The sequence below is a fragment of the Pelodiscus sinensis genome, chromosome 5, assembly GCF_052426305.1.
Source record: "Pelodiscus sinensis isolate ZL-2025 chromosome 5, ASM5242630v1, whole genome shotgun sequence".
NCBI classification, from domain to species: Eukaryota; Metazoa; Chordata; order Testudines; family Trionychidae; genus Pelodiscus; species Pelodiscus sinensis.
In genome coordinates this window covers 130,024,787-130,040,770 of record NC_143056.1, presented here as the reverse complement: position 1 = coordinate 130,040,770, position 15,984 = coordinate 130,024,787, and the positions used below count along the sequence as shown (strand labels likewise).

At 63.4% G+C, this 15,984-nt stretch overlaps 2 protein-coding genes across 2 annotated transcripts; one reads left to right on the top strand and one right to left on the bottom strand.

The window, feature by feature from the left end:
• GPX2 (glutathione peroxidase 2) lies at positions 1-2,254 on the top strand. The gene is made up of 2 exons (XM_075929120.2): positions 1-522; positions 1,743-2,254. Exons 1-2 carry the CDS (start codon positions 301-303, stop codon positions 2,091-2,093), a joined length of 573 nt encoding a protein of 190 aa, XP_075785235.1. The 5' UTR covers positions 1-300; the 3' UTR covers positions 2,094-2,254.
• A 3,516-nt stretch (positions 2,255-5,770) lies between these two features.
• CHURC1 (churchill domain containing 1) lies at positions 5,771-15,612 on the bottom strand. The gene is made up of 4 exons (XM_075929136.2): positions 15,461-15,612; positions 13,153-13,288; positions 10,687-10,757; positions 5,771-5,932 (listed from the first exon to the last, which is right to left on the bottom strand). The coding sequence occupies exons 1-4, from the start codon at positions 15,497-15,499 to the stop codon at positions 5,840-5,842; spliced, it is 339 nt and encodes a 112-aa protein (XP_075785251.2). The 5' UTR covers positions 15,500-15,612; the 3' UTR covers positions 5,771-5,839.
• Between the last annotated feature and the right edge of the window lie 372 nt (positions 15,613-15,984).

Sequence of the window (15,984 nt, the reverse complement as noted above, 5' to 3'; positions counted from 1 at the left end):
CCCCAGCGCAATGTCTCTGCTAGAGGAGCCGGCAGACTTGAATTACAAGCTAGCCAGCGTATCAGGTTGGCCTGGATTTCCTGCCTGCACTAGCTGGCTGTGCACTGACACCTGCACAGCTCTGACCTGCTGCTTTGTTCTTGGGCTGGAAAGAGCTGGCTCGCTGGCAGGTGAGCGCTCCAATCCCCTCCCACGCGTGCCAGGGCGGGAGAGACCTTTGGAGCCGCCAATCACGTGGCGGGCGCAGGGAGCCTTAAGCCGGCGCCCACCGTGGGCAGGGCTCACTGCTCGGCTGCAGCCATGGCTCACGTCGCCAAGTCCTTCTACGACCTCAGCGCCACCGACCTCCACGGGGAGAAGGTGGATTTCAACAACTTCCGGGGCCGGGTGGTGCTGATCGAGAACGTGGCGTCTCTCTGAGGCACGACGGTGCGGGACTACACCCAGCTCAACCAGCTGCAGGCCCGCTACCCCCGCCGGCTGGTCGTGCTGGGCTTCCCGTGCAACCAGTTTGGCTACCAGGTACGTGGGCCCCCTCCCCCATATCCCCTGCCTCCCCAGGGAGCCCTGCGGGTTGCAGGATCATCCCCCTCCGGCACTGGCTCGGCACTTGGGGGACTCCCGCCAGCTGGGGCCTGGGAACAGGGGATGTATGCAGCCCCTGCTCCTCCTGTGGCGTCTTGCCAGAGCAGAGCAGCCGCGGGTGCGCACATGGCAGGGAGGAGCCCAGCCCTGGCCACGCAGCAGCATGGTGCTCAGTCCAGCCTGGAAATCAGTTCCAGAGCCCAGGGAACGGGCTGCTTTCTGCCGCGCTGCCTTGCACCAGGACGTGGGGCAGGAGCACCCCTGCCCCAGCTCATGCCCTCTTGCATGGCACAAGCAGGTCTCATTGCACTAGCTCATGTCAGCCACCGCTGCATCCAAAAGCCCGGGGGCCTGTGCTGCGCAGCGTGTGGGTTTCGGGTGTTTCTCCTCTCGGCCTCCATCCCTCTCCCTGGCCTGGCTGGCTCCTCCTGGCCACAAGCCCCCAGAGGCAGCCAGGGAGGGCGTTGGAGCGGCTCCACCCTCAGGCGGCAGAGGCGGGCCCCAGCGTGCGGATGCCTCCCCGGGCTGCCCCCCAGAACCAGGCCAGTGTGAGAACGAGAGCAGCTAGAGAGGGGGCAGGGTGGCTGGGTCCCTTCCAGGAGCCTGGGCAGGGGCTTCCCTGCTGGGACCGTACAAGCCAGTTTTCATTGGCGCTGGTCAGGGTGTTTCCCAGCTCCACGCGCCCCAGGGGGCAAGTCAATGACACAGGACACCCGGGGTCTCTCCCCAGCCCTGCCACAGATCTACTGGGTGCCCAATGGCAAGTCACTTCTCTGCCTGCTGCCTCAGTTTCCCCTTTGCCTGTCTTGTCCATTCAGCGTGTGGGCTCACCGGGCAGGGACTGTCTCTCAGCCAGGCACCTGGCACCGCGGAGGATGGGACCCCCGTCAGGCAGGACACTGCCCCCCCCCACACACACACACTCCTGCTCAGCCAGGGGCTGTGCGGCTTAGGCTGGTGGGATCTCGGTCACGCCCTGCATTCCTGCCGGGGAGCGGGCCAGAGGGAAGGCAAACACACACCTGGCAGAACAGGCCTGGCCAGCGTGGCGGGGGCTGGGACCATCCATGAGTCACGGCAGCAGGGCGGGGGGGGGGGGCCAGGCTGGGCTCCCGTCCATCCCCAGGCTCCACCACGCCCTGTGCTCTGCCCGGCAGGAGAACTGCACCAACGAGGAAATCCTCCCCAGCCTCAAGTACGTGCGGCCGGGCGGCGGCTTCGAGCCCAACTTCACGCTGCTGCAGAAGTGCCAGGTGAACGGGCAGGACGTGCACCCCGTCTTCGCCTACCTGAAGGCCCACCTGCCCGCCCCGGCCGACGAGCCCGCCGCCCTCATGGCCGACCCCAAGTTCCTCGTGTGGAGCCCGGTGCGCCGCGACGACCTCTCCTGGAACTTCGAGAAGTTCCTGGTGGGGCCCGAGGGGGAGCCCTTCAAGCGCTACAGCCCCCGCTTCCAGACCAGCGCCATCGAGCCCGACATCCAGCGCCTCCTCAAGCTCGCCAAATAGCCGGCCCACCGCTCCCTGGCCGCAGCCCCCGGGGCCGGCGCCAGCACTTTACCGGGTGACGGCCCCCTTCTAAACTGCACGGGGGGGGCCCGACGGGGGTAAAGGAGCTGCCCGCTCGGCCCCTGGGCACAGCCTGGGTCCAATAAACAAGCTGGAAGGAGGCCTGCGTCTGTACTTCCTACCCCCGCCCTCGCGGCAAAGCCCAGCATCAGCCGCCTCCCTCGGCCAGGAGGAAGCGGCCTTCCCAGGGGAGGAGGGCAGCCTGCAAGGCTTCGTTTTCCCCCCCCCCCTCCCCCAGTCTCATCCCAGCCATGTGGGCAAAGGGGCCTGAGCCCTTGCTACTGCCAGGGGAGGATGGAGAAAACGGCAGGGCCCTGAGCGCTCCCAGGGGCTGTGCACAGAGCAGTGCGTGCCCAGGGCAGCAAGCTGGGCACAGGGATGCCCGTCACCCAGGCTGGCAGGGAGGGAGGGGCCCTGCCCGTTAAACTGGCTGAGAGGGCCGGTGCCCCAGGGCCAAGCGGGTTCACAGCTCTTTGTGAGGTGGGTGAAAGGGCTGCAGAGTCTTGCCAAAGGCCAACAGCCCCTCGGCATGGTACCAGCCCGGGCCCCACAGCAAACCCAGACACTCTGCAGCCCCTGGCAAGCCCAGCCCCTCTGCCGCACATCAGGGGCCGTGCCCGGCAGGGGCTGCATGCCCTCACCCAGGAAGCCTTCCCCACCCCCACCCGGTGCAAGGGACCAGGAAGTGATTTCTCCCCCAAGCTCGTCCCTCTACCAGCCCAGCCCCCAGTGTGGTAGCCCCCCCCCCCCCGTACAGCTGCCCAGGGCCTGCCTTCCAGGAGCACCACTCAGAGCTGCTGCCCCATGCCACAAGCCCCACCTGGGGGCCATCAGCCCTGGCGCTGCCCTGCCACCAACAGGGCCCATCTGGCTCCTCTGGGGCGGCTGGAGCAGCCCGTGGGTCAGAATGAGCCTATTGCCAGGCCCCCTTTGTGCGCCCCAGGGACTGGCCCCTCCCTTGCTGCCGAGCTGCGCTCCAGCCCCCGCTCCGCCTGCCGCGGGTGGGACCGACACGGCCAGAGGCTGCCGAGAGTCTGAGCCCGTTGCTGGGGGCAGGGCCGGCCCTGGACGCGACAGACCCAGCAATGGTACCGGAGACAGCAGAGAGCCGGGGGGCCTTCGTGGCTCCCGGCCCCAACTAAGGCAGCCCAAGGTGGGTCCCTGCTGCCATGGTCCCCACCACGCCCCCTCCCTCCTCTGCTCTGCCCTGCCTCCAGGATCGCAGCCGGGGTGGCTCTGGGGTGGGAGTCACAGAGGGCACCTTGGCCTGGGCCTGTGGTCTAGCAGCTAGTGTGGTGGGCTAAGCTGCAGGGGAGCTGGGTTCTAGTCCCAGCCCTTCCCAATTCCCCTTCACCCCCCAACCCTGGGGGGAAGACAGCATCTCCCACTGAGCACGTGCAGCACCTAGCACAATGGGGCTGCTGGGCGCCAGCATAACAGGGCCAAGTGTTTTGGGAGAGGAGCTGGCAGTGGTGTCTCCAGCCCTGCTCTCCGCCCAGCCCAGCCCTGCCCTGCCCTGCCCTGCCCTGCCCTGCCGGGGAGGGGGGAGTGGTCCCCAAATGTTCCCCAGGAACAAGGCTTTGTCTTGCTGGCAGCAATGAAGTGTCCCCAACCAGGCCAGGGGTTTTAGCTCCCTGCCTCCCATTACAGTGCCCCTGGGCAGCACAGCCTAGTGGTGAGGGCCCTGGCTGTAGATCTGGGGTCAGGCCCTTCTCACCCAATCCGACCTCCTGTGTAACAGGCCGCAGCCCTTGTGCGGGAGGCATGGTGCCTAGACTCCCCGGGCTGCCTTTGGGGCGGTGGCTCCGCCACTCACCTCCCCTTCCTGTTAAAAGCTCCTCTGAATAGCTGGTTTCCGTTCCCCCCACCAGCCCTTGCTGTGCCCAGGCCTCTAGCAGGAAACTCCTCCCCGGTGGCCCCCTGGGAGGTGGGAGCAAGTCACCTCTTCACCTCTCTCCTGCAGAACTTAACCCACCTGGCAGTCAGGCCAGGCTGCCCCCGCCCCCATGCCAAGCTTCACCTGCCCCACTTGTTGGGGGGGCACTTGGTGCAGCCCCTGGGGATGGCTGGAGGAAAAGGCCCAGCCAGGTGCTCCGTGCTAAAGCCAAGTGACAGCGCCTGGCTAGTCGGGGACACACGGGCACTAGCACACACGGTGCCCCCCAGCACCCCATTTCTGTGGGGCAGCACAGACCTGCCCACGCCTGGCCACCCCTCCCAGCGCAGGGGCCCTGGCTTCATGTGCTCTGCGGGGGCAGGGCGCCGGCTGGGCGTAACGTGGCCCATTTCCCTGCCCGTAACAGCTGTGGGCACCTCACCAGCCCAGCCCCTTTCCCTCTGTCAGGGGGCACAGCCCCCCCGCATGCAAACCCGCCCAGGCAGGTCGGCCAGCCCCACCCCGCCCCGGGCTTGGTGGGAAGCAGCCAGGGTCCTGCCGCCGGGCCCCATTCCCACCAGGCCCCTTAGCGCTGGGCTCGGGGGTTCCCAGCAGCCGCGTTTCCACGGCACCCTGCGTGGGCAGGCTGTAGCCAGCAAACACGGTGACGGGCCGGCCCCGCTCTCCGCCCCGCCCGCTGAGGGGCACTGCCAGCCGGAGGGAGCTGCACGGCGGGGCCCACCAGAGCCTGGGGGGAAGGGGAAGGGGGTTATGGAGGGCAGCCCCCTGCGGGGATGAAACCACCGCTCCCCGGGGGCTGGGCTGGCTGCAGGCAGCTCCGCTGTTCTGTGCGGCTGCAGCACCAGGCAGGATCGGGGCCCGGTTGAGCCAGGCAGGGGACAGCAACCTGGGGGATCCCACCGCTGCCCCAAAGCGCTCAGTTCACGACCCTGCGCACGCCTGAACAGCCGCTCTGTGCCTCTTCCCGAGGGGGGCGGCCCACTCAGCCAGCCCCGCAGGCGGGCCCAGGGGAGCAGGCGGGGGGTCACCTGTGGGTTCTGTAATGGCAGCCAGGGTGAATTTTATTAGAAACGTGTAAAAACTAGATCCAAGCAGCGCCCCTGGGCACCGGCTGCCAAATTACCCTGGCAGAGGTGGGCACATCCAGAGGAGGGCCCCAGGACATGACAGTAGCTGTAACCCAGGTCTGAGCCAAGGCCCTACCCACTCCTCCCCCTCTGCTCCTAAACACACAGCCTGTCTCCCAGGCAGGCCGGCTACCCCCCATCGCCCCCTCCTTCCTCCAGGCAGGCCAGCTACCCCATCCCCCTCCTTCCTCCAGGCAGGCCAGCTACCCCGTCCCCCTCTTCCTCCAGGCAGACCGGCTACCCCCCATCACCCCCTCCTTCCTCCAGGCAGGCCAGCTACCCTGTCCCCCTCTTCCTCCAGGCAGGCCGGCCACCCCGTCCCCCTCTTCCTCCAGGCAGGCCAGCAACCCCCCGTCCCCCTCTTCCTCCAGGCAGGCCGGCTACCCCGTCCCCCTCTTCCTCCAGGCAGGCCAGCAACCCCCCGTCCCCCTCTTCCTCCAGGCAGGCCAGCTACCCCGTCCCCCTCTTCCTCCAGGCAGGCCAGCTACCCCGTCCCCCTCTTCCTCCAGGCAGGCCGGCCACCCATCCCCGCATGCCAGGCGGGGGGCCGAGGCAGTGAGGGGGTGCAGGGCGCCAGGCTGTGGGCGACTCAGTCCCAACACAAGGCAGGTGTTTAATGACATGGCGCTGGCAAGGACAGGTGCAGGACGGCGGCCAGACGCTCAGAACAAGGGGGCCGCCTGGCGAGGGTCGTCGGGCAGGATGCTGATGGAGTCCTCGGCCCTGCCGCACAGCAGGCACAGCATGGTGTACTCCTGCAACGAGAGCGCGCGTCAGGCGGGGCCGGGGATCCGGGGGCAACACTCCTTTGGGCTGGGGCAGGGGACGTGGGGGCGCACCCCCACCCTGGCCACAGAGGGGTTATGGAGACCAGGCAGCCCCACCCCACTACACCCGATGCAGGGTCAGGCCAGGAGGGAGGAGTTAAGTCTAGCGGGGGCAGGAAGGCAGAAGGTCCAGCCTGGGCAGGGAAGCAGATCTGCTCTCAATGGCTGTGGGTTAGGGCCTCCTTGCCGGACGTGGGGCGGGGCCCGACCCTGAGAGCCCAGGCAAGAGTTAACGGGCCCGGACGACCCTCTGTTCTGAGCTCCTTGCATTTGTTTCACAGCTTGGCTACCCCTGTAGGGGCAGAGCGTGGGTGTGAGCCGGCTGGGGGGCAGGGCCGCTGCGGCACCACACCACAGGGGGCTGCTGAGCAGCGAAGCCCTGGAGGGAAACTGAGGCTGGAGGAGCCGTGCCACAGTGGGCCACCAGGGGGCAGAGATTCCACAGCCTGTCCCCAGGACACAGCACGCCCAAGCGAGTGCCACGCTGGACGGCCGCCCAGAGCACGTTAGCTGGCGGCTTGCCCCTGCCTGGCTCACCCCCGGGGGACTTGTGCAGGCCTGAGAGAGCAAGGAAACGCCTGCCCCAGCTGGCAGGGAGCCTGCCCCCCAGAGCCACAGACCGAACGGGTGCCCGAGCCAGGCAAGTGGCAAAACGCCTCCCTGGCGGCCAGACCAGACCTATGGGGCCTGCTGGTTTCCCCCAGGGGCCAGGCTGCATTGCTCCCTCCCAGCTACTCAGCAGGGGAGTCTCTTCCAGTTTAAAACGCCCCAGGAACTGGGGCATCCACCGCTCCCCCGGGAGAGTGGCCCACAGCTCAGCCTCAGCCTGGCAGGCGCCTCCAGCCTCCTCCTCTCCCTCTCCAGACAAAGCGCCCAGGCTCCCACGCAATGCCCGGCAGGGCAGCAGCGCAGCTGGGAGCTGCCTGGGACCAGCATCAGCAGGCAAGCAGCCCCCGCCAGCCAACGGCTTCGCACGGTCGGGAGACGCAGCAGGCGAGCAGACAGCAAGCGTGAAAAGTCAGCGTGGAGCGGGGGGGAGGGGCACAGACTATCCCTGAACAGTCGGCACCTCTACCTGGGAAGGGGACTTGCCCGTGGGCATCTCGAGCCCAGAAGGGCCTGTTCTGCCCAGCAAGCCTGGCCTCCTGCCTCAACCTCCCCCCCCCACGCCTGCATCCAGAACTGCGAGCTGAGCCAGAGCCGAGCTGCAGAGACCACCCAGCCCGGGGGTACAGCCGCCCCGCCCCTGGGTCAGACTGTGGTCCGTTGGGTAACGTCCCTCCCTGTTAAACACTGGCACCCTCCAATCTGAACACGTCCCTCTGGGGTGCCTAGCCCCGGGAGCGCGCGCGGCCGGTCTCTGGCAGATCACAGGGCCCCTGCTCGCAGAAATCTGCCCTGCGGAACCGTGATCAAGTCTCTGCTCCACCGTCTCTTGGTCAAACAAAACCGAGTGGGCTTCGTCCAGCCTCCGCTAGAAGCAGCTTTTCAGAGCTGGACTCCTCCTCTTCGCTCTTTTCTGAGCTGTCCCCTTTGTAGCCCCCGTCGGGGGGGGGGGGACTCCGGTACCAGGCCAAAGAGGCCTCGTTACCTCCCTGTGCCTGTTGCATGTTTCTCTGCTTGCACTCGTGGTCCTGGGGCTCGTCCACCTGGTTTGCACCCAGAGCACAAAGCTTGTCCAAGTGTCCGCTCCCCCGGCTGCAGCCCTTGTTCCTAGTCACCGGAGGCTGCATTGGGCTGCCCTGGAACACGCTGCTCGGGGGAGCGCAAGACCTGGGACAGGGAGCTGGGTTTGTTCACAGATTCCTGGTTCAAAGTGCAGGTCTCGCCTCCCAAATAACTACGCACCAGGGAACGTGACCAGAGCCTCCCCTAGAGGAAGGGCCAGGGTTAGAGGCGCAAGGAATTTACCCAGCTCCATTTTCCTTTTCCCCAATCCCCCTCCTAGTCACACCTGACTGATGGCAGCTGGGGGCCCACACTATGACAAACCCTCCTCTGCTTCGCAGCGCCCCTCGGGCCCAGACCTGCACTTCCCCACTTGGGGCTCACAGGAGCTGCAGGTGGCTGGTCTTCCTCTCCCCGGAGGCTCACCACACCATGGCCAGGCAGCGCCATGCTGGCTTGGGCAATGCAGGCACTGCCAGGAGGGAAGGACAAGGCCGCTGGAGCTTTTAGCCGTCCAGGCTGCAAACCGCTGGCCTTGTTTTCATGCCGCCAACTGCACAGGGAATCGGCCACCCCACACAGACGAGCGCTCCCACGGTGGCCCAGCAGCCCAGCCCTGCAGCAAGCAGAGCCGGGATCAGCTTTATACGGAGGCCTCTAGGTATCCCGGGGTGCGGGGCGTCTGGGCCTGACAGAAACACGCCCCTCCCAGATAGAAGGGGAGAGAGGAGCGGAGGCTTCTCACAGGTGGGACAACTCCGGAAATACACAGCCGAGCCCGCTCGCTCCCTCTGGCACTCACACACGGCGCCCAACCCCAGAATCAGAGCACGCTCCAGCAACGGTGGGCGTGGAACAGACACAGGCTAACTCCAGCTTCCCCAGCTTGGCTCCAGCCACTTCCCTGGCTTTGCCTCTGGTGCGGGCAGCCTGAAGGTGCACCTCAGAGCCGCTAGCAACGGCCCCACAGCGCTGGGATGCCCCACAGCCGCCTGTCCAGCCGACGCACTGCCAAACTCGGCAACCCGGCCCCTCTTGCTGAGGTGCAGCTGTGCCCACTGCCGGGGGGGGATCCAGGGTCCGCCCGAGCTGTCCCCTCTTCCAGCACCACCTGCTCCCCATCTGCCTCCACCGGTCTGGCCATCTCCCACCATGCTGCACAGGCAGGGCTGCCAAACCCGGTGCCAAGGGGGAGGGAGAACACAGCTAGCCAGGGTAGGGGGCGGGTTACACCCATCGGGCCGGAGGCTTGTGGGCCTGGGGCTGCCTCTTAGGCTGGACTCGACCTGAAGACCCCTGCGGACTTTCCTGTGCATAAGAAATGAACAGCTGTGGCTTTTCCAGCAGGCGTGCTGGCGGGGTGTCCACCCTAAGGCCTGATTCAGCGGGGTCCTGCGCTCTCTCCGCTCTGTGTGAGTGTGGGTGGGAGGTGCTCAGCCCTGCCCCCGTGGCATCGGGTCCTAAGCACTCGGGCTGGGATTCTCTATGGCGCCTAAGGGAGTTAGGACCCCAAGTCCTATTCAAAGTCCGTGGGACTAGTCACATAGGTGCGTTTGGAAACAGACCCTCCCCAAGGAGACTTGTGTTCCCTAACCGCTACATCCATGCACAGGGGGATACAGAGTCCAACCCCTGTGCTGCCTGGATGCGCTGGAGAGACGCTCATCCGCAGGGTGCCCCCGTCGACCGACTCGGGGACCAAGCCAAGCGGGCGGAAGCGCAGCAGTGGCAGCGTGGAGCGCACAGCTGGGAAGTCAAGCCCCAGGTGGCAGTGAAGCTGCCCTAAGCAAGCCCAGGCAGGGCAGCGAATTCGACCCTTCCCCTGGCTGACGCAGGGCACCTCCCCACGGGCCCCACCGCAACTACAGCCTGCAGAAGCCTACAAAGCAAGAGCAGCTCCAGACGGAAACCCACAGAGCTCAACTTCCTACTCCGGCTGCTGTGGACTTCGGGGCACCTTGTGCTTCCGGGACCCCACTCCCTGGGCTTTGCAAGTCTCAAGGCATTCGTAGGAACAAAGGAGTGTGGTGTCTGTGATTGGTGCATGTGTGACAAAGGGGGGATTTTCAGTGACATAAGAACGGCCATTCTGGGTCAGACCAAAGGTCCATCTAGCCCAGTGTCCTGCCTGCCAACAGTGGCCAATACCAGGTGCTCCAGAGGGAGGGAACACACCAGGAAATCCTTATGTGATCCCTCCCCTGTCACCCACCTCCAGAGAAACAGAGGCTAGGTACTATTCCAACACATCCTGGCTAACAGCCATGGATGGACCTAACCTCCATGAATCTATCTAGCTTCTTTTTGAACCCTGTTAAAGTTCTAGCCTTCACCACATCCTCTGGCAAGGAGTTCCACAGGTTAACTGTGCGCTGAGTGAAGAAAAACTTCCTTTTGTTTGTTTTAAACCTGCTGCCTATTCATTTCATTTGGTGACCCCTAGTGGGAATAAGTAAATAACATTTAGGGGGTGATGTTTTTATGCCCCCTAGTTTCCCCCATATTTTGCATATGGGGCTCTTTGTTCTCACGGCAGAGAACCAGGAAGGTGGAGGATAAGAGCTGGCTGTAGGAAGGAGTCGGGGCTCTCCTGTGGGAACTGACCACAGAGGTCGGACTGAGACAGAGCCTGAACAAAGCTTGGCTGGGCTCTGGGTGGAGCAGGATGGGCTTGGTACAGCGGTACCCTTCATTTCTCTGTGCTCCCCTACGGCCCTCCCGTGCACTGACTCGTAAACCCAGCTGTTTTGGTAGCCCTGAGCGTCAGCGCGCACACAGCCCCTGCAGAGTGGGCACGTCTCTCCCATGCATCCAGCTCAGCTGGACTCACTGGGCAGAGCTCACAGGGTGAAGCAGGAGGGCTGGAGCTGAAACGGTTCAGTCGAAGGAGTGGGGAAGCCAGGCAGCCTGCTGTCAGGGACGAGCGAGACCCCGTGGGGGCCCGGCGTGCTGAAGGATGATTCGAACGCGGGGGTCTGAGCCTGTGGCTCCATGGTAACGACAAGACAACGTACCTGGTACTCGTCCACCACGCTGAACGTGTACTCGTGTCTGGCTATCATGTGATGGCAGTTCTTACACACATCTGGAACGAAAACCAGAGAGCCTGGAGGGAGAGCTCGCTCACCACAGGGGCAGGGAGAGTCTCGTTTCTTTGGACTGAAAATTGCACTGATCGGAGACCAAGGGCCTACTATCTGGGATTGGTGACAAAAAGCCCTCCTGGCCCAAGAGGGTGGGGAGTGGGGTCTGAAAGGCAAAGCCAAGTCCCCTTGGATCCCCCATGGCTAGGCCCACCCAGGCTTCCATTACATTTTGTGGATGTACCAAAGCAATTTTAACATTTGTATTTTACAGCCCCCCAAAAGCTCGGAGAAACTCTTTTAGGGGAGCAGGGCTATTTGTGGCTGGGAGCAGGAGAAATAGTTCAGAACTAGCCAACTTGTCTAACTTGGACCAGAAAAGGAGACTTTCTACTCCTTGACATCCCCCAAAGCAGCACACGCATCTATCCCAAAACCTGAACTCATCGGGAAAGGAGCTGTCTGAATTCAGGGGACTAAGGGGAACATGCCACCTTTAACCATTCCCCACTCCTTACCCGTGTCAACCTACAACCTGGTGCGAATGGCCTCTATTTAAAAGAAAGACGGCAACGAATCTATGAACGCTCCACTGGAACGGACTCTCTGAGCCTACAACTGGCTAGTGCATCTCCGAAGTCACTAACCTGGCTGCCCAAATCCAGCAGTCACAGTCAAACACAATCCCTCTCGCGCCACATCCATTCCATTCTCCTTCCTTGCATTTTGATGTGACTTTAAAAAACTCACGCACGTGGCAAGTAGGAGGTTTACTCCGGGGATTAGGAAGCAAGTGCCAGAGAATTTATGTTCTAAAAACAAAGGGTGAGCTGGCATGGATGCAAAATGCGAACAGACCCAGTGCTGCTTCCCTGATTCTGCAGCCAGTTAACCCCAGTCCCTCTATTGCGTCTGAGGAAAGCCGCAAGCAGCAGTAGATTGACATTAATGAGTCAGGTCAGCGTCACGGGGCTGTTCACAACCTGGGAATATCAGTGAAGCTGTCGAGAATGGCATCAGTTTCAGGCAGCAGCTTATGGGGAGTAGTGGGCAGCCACAGAGGCAGGCGCTGGCGCTGATCCCAGGTGACTCACGAACAGGCGGGTGAGAGACTCTGGCGCTTGCCTTGTCTCGGCAGTGGAGAAGCCGGTGAGGGGGGAGGAGAATGTAGAGTAGTCCGGAATCCTCCAGCCCTGGAACGGCCCTGATTCTGAGCACGGTGACGCACACGCTTACTCGCTGTAGTGCCAGTGCCGTACCACACAGGGTTGTATTGCTCTAGCTCTGTCAGGGGAGGGTGTGTGTGTGTGTGTGTGTGTGTGTGTGTGTGTTGTGTGTGTGTGTGTGTGTGTGTGTGTGTGTGTGTGATTTTTTTTAACCCATCTAGTTATACTGGTATGAGCTAAGTTATCCCAGAAGAGATCATCCCCTTTCCTGTACTGAGACAAACCACTCGGATATAAACTCCTTCACGCTGGTATCTCAGCATCCGTGCGAGGAGATGCCCATATTTATAGATTCTTAGCTTAAGGCCAGATGGGACCATCAGATCATCTCATCTGACCTCCTGGACCACCCAGGCCAGGACTAACAGATCTTCCCGGAGGCCTGCGGTCTGGATCTGAAGCCTTGGCGAGAGGGAGCAGAAGCCCCTTCCCTCAGGGGGGATTATTCCAACAGCTCCTCCGAGGGTCGTGACTAGAAACGTGGCCCTTACTGATCATTTAACCTTGTCTGGCCTTAAACCCCAGCGCCTGGTACGGGAACCGCCCTGGGCTCATTTCAGTTGGACAGATTATATGGGTAGACAAGGTCTTATGCACGTTCCAGCCAGGGAGTTATGTGCTAGGGAGCTTGCGAGGAAGATCACAGGAGAATGGCAAAGTAGAAATTTTAGCAACTTTCTCTTTCCCTGGCTCCCTGACTCAGAGCTCTTTCAGGAGCTCCAGCCATCTTTCCAACCACCCTCTGGCTCCATGGGTTCCTAAACTGGAGGGCATGCCCCCTGAGGGGGAGCATGAAGAAATTCCAGGGGGGGCATAAGGTGACCCAGCCCCTCCCCATCAATCCTCCTCTCCCTAAGTTTTGCTGCTATTTTTGTTTTTCAGCCCCAGTCAGTTCCTTTGTTTTTTTTTGCTCAACAAGTTTTGCTGCTATTTGGGGGTGTGTGTGTGTGAGGGTTTCTCAAAAATCAAAAAGGGGGCATGATGCCGAAAAGTCTGGGAACCACTGGAGCCTAACCGATAGCCTATAATTTATTCAAGCCAAGTAATGGGTCTACTCCTCCCCTAAACAGGTGAAATAATAAAGCACCTCGCCTCCTCTGCAGCCTGGGTTCCTAAGGCCTGTGGCTGTGTGCACAATCGCTAGATGGGCAAAATAAGGGGAACGCCTTACGGTCATAAGTGATGATTTCCTCTCCATCATCGTCGTCCGTGGCCCTGTTTGTGATCAGCACAAAGTCCCGCTTGTTGCACTCCACACACCCCACGTAGTTGAGCAGGAAGGATCCATTCTCCAGGCAAGTGTTACCCTGCAGTGTTGAGAGAAGAAATGTCCACACCCATCTCCGTGCTACTGTCAAACACCCAATGCCGCAATACTGTATGCAGTGGAAATTACTGACAGCACTCACACGGGTTAGAGGAATGGTCAATGTCATTGTGTATGAACCCTGTGTCTAATTCTTTGAATTCCACTAACCTCTTGGTCTCAGCAATACCCCGTGGCAACGAGTTCCACAAGTTTTACAGAGCACAATTAAGTATTTCCTTTTATAGTTTTAAATGCATGTATTGTATTTCAACTCCCATTGTGTTCTTGTGTTACAACGAAGGGCTTGACTTGCCTTCTCTTATCATTCATATTTTTGCATCTCTCTATTGTGTTCCCTCTAATTTAACTCCTCTCTGAACAGCCCCATCTTTTCAGTCTCTTCCCCCAGAGCAGTCTTTCTACGCCCTCATTGTTTTTGTTACTATCTCAGAGCTCTGCTCATTCTGCTCTTTTTCAAGGTAACTCCAGCCCAGAGGCGGAGGCATAGCTGGTTTATGTAACGGCATCGCGATCTCTGCAGCATCATTTCCTTATCCCTTAGGCAGCTTCGCACTGTGACTCCTTTGCCGCCTACCACGGCATGGGCAGGGGCTGGCGTCAGGCCGTGCAGAGGCATCGGGATCCTGACATGTGGGGGGCTCCCAGACGCGGGAGGGATTTTCAGAAGTGCCAGGCGCTGGCCTGGGGCCGCACCCGATAAAATCACCAGGAGTCTGCGAACCTAGCAGGGCGCAGGACAAACCCGTTGGGCTGCACGCGGGGTGCACCTGGGCCGCCAAAGGTGCCCAGAGCAGCTGGTAGCCCAGCCTGGCCCACAGCTGCTCACCGTGACCGGGGGGAGGGGTGGAAGGGAAGGAGAGCAAATTCTGCAGAGGGAGATGGGAGTCTCCCCTCCATCAAGTCTTGAGTCCCGGCTCCCAGCCCCTCCCCCTTTAGCCCCGCCCCCCGAGCAGGGAGAGAACCCAGGAGTCCCGGCTCCCAGCCCCTCCCCCTTTAGCCCCGCCCCCCGAGCAGGGAGAGAACCCAGGAGTCCTGGCTCCCAGCCCCTCCCCCTTTAGCCCCGCCCCCCGAGCAGGGAGCGAACCCAGGAGTCCCGGCTCCCAGCCCCTCCCCCTTTAGCCCCGCCCCCGAGCAGGGAGAGAACCCAGGAGTCCCGGCGCCCAGCCCCTCCCCCTTTAGCCCCGCCCCCCGCAGGGAGCGAGCCCAGGAGTCCCGGCTCCCAGCGCCTCCCCCTTTAGCCCCGCCCCCGAGCAGGGAGCGAGCCCAGAGTCCCGGCGCCCAGCCCCTCCCCCTTTAGCCCCGCCCCCCGCAGGGAGCGAGCCCAGGAGTCCCGGCGCCCAGCCCCTCCCCCTTTAGCCCCGCCCCCCGCAGGGAGCGAGCCCAGAGTCCCGGCTCCCAGCGCCTCCCCCTTTAGCCCCGCCCCCCGCAGGGAGCGAGCCCAGAGTCCCGGCTCCCAGCGCCTCCCCCTTTAGCCCCGCCCCCGAGCAGGGAGCGAGCCCAGAGTCCCGGCGCCCAGCCCCTCCCCCTTTAGCCCCGCCCCCCGCAGGGAGCGAGCCCAGAGTCCCGGCTCCCAGCGCCTCCCCCTTTAGCCCCGCCCCCCGCAGGGAGCGAGCCCAGAGTCCCGGCTCCCAGCCCCGCCCCCTTTAGCCCCGCCCCCCGCAGGGAGCGAGCCCAGGAGTCCCGGCTCCCAGCCCCGCCCCCTTTAGCCCCGCCCCCGAGCAGGGAGCGAGCCCAGAGTCCCGGCTCCCAGCCCCGCCCCCTTTAGCCCCGCCCCCCGCAGGGAGCGAGCCCAGAGTCCCGGCTCCCAGCCCCTCCCCCTTTAGCCCCGCCCCCCGCAGGGAGCGAGCCCAGAGTCCCGGCTCCCAGCCCCTCCCCCTTTAGCCCCGCCCCCCGCAGGGAGCGAGCCCAGGAGTCCCGGCTCCCAGCCCCGCCCCCTTTAGCCCCGCCCCCCGCAGGGAGCGAGCCCAGGAGTCCCGGCTCCCAGCCCCTCCCCCTTTAGCCCCGCCCCCCGCAGGGAGCGAGCCCAGAGTCCCGGCTCCCAGCCCCTCCCCCTTTAGCCCCGCCCCCCGCAGGGAGCGAGCCCAGGAGTCCCGGCGCCAGTCCCCACTGCCAGGTGTGACGCAGGGAGGGGCCAGGCCCCGCCCCTTACCCGGGCCGGGTACTCGGTCTCTACGCAGCCCCCGCACATGACGCCGCCGCTGCCGCTTCTGCCTTCCGGGAGCCGCCCAGCCTCTCGCGAGAGCGGCCAGCCCCGGCGCCGCGCGCGGCTGGGAGCGTTAGGGGCGGGGCCTGAGCGGCAGGGGCGGGGCCTACGGGTTTAGGGTGGGGCCATGAGGGCCTGGGCGTGGCCTGCAAGGCAGAGGCGGGACTATTTGAATGGGGCGTGGCTTGAAGCATCAAGGTGGGGGGGCTATTGGGAATGGGCGCGGCCTCTGGGAAGGGGGTGTGGCCTGTCAGGGGAGGGGAGGGAGAGTGGCTGGGCCCCTCCCAGAGCAGGGTCTGGGGTCTCTGTGCATGGGAAATCACAGCGTGTGCAGAGAGCTGGGGGGCTCTGCGAAGCCAGCACTAGCCCCCCAACCCCATCCCTGGTTTTGTTCTTTTAACAGCCGGTTTCCAGCAAGCAGCAGTAGCATGGGAAGCCAACCCCCCCCCCACCAGTGTTCCTGCTAATCT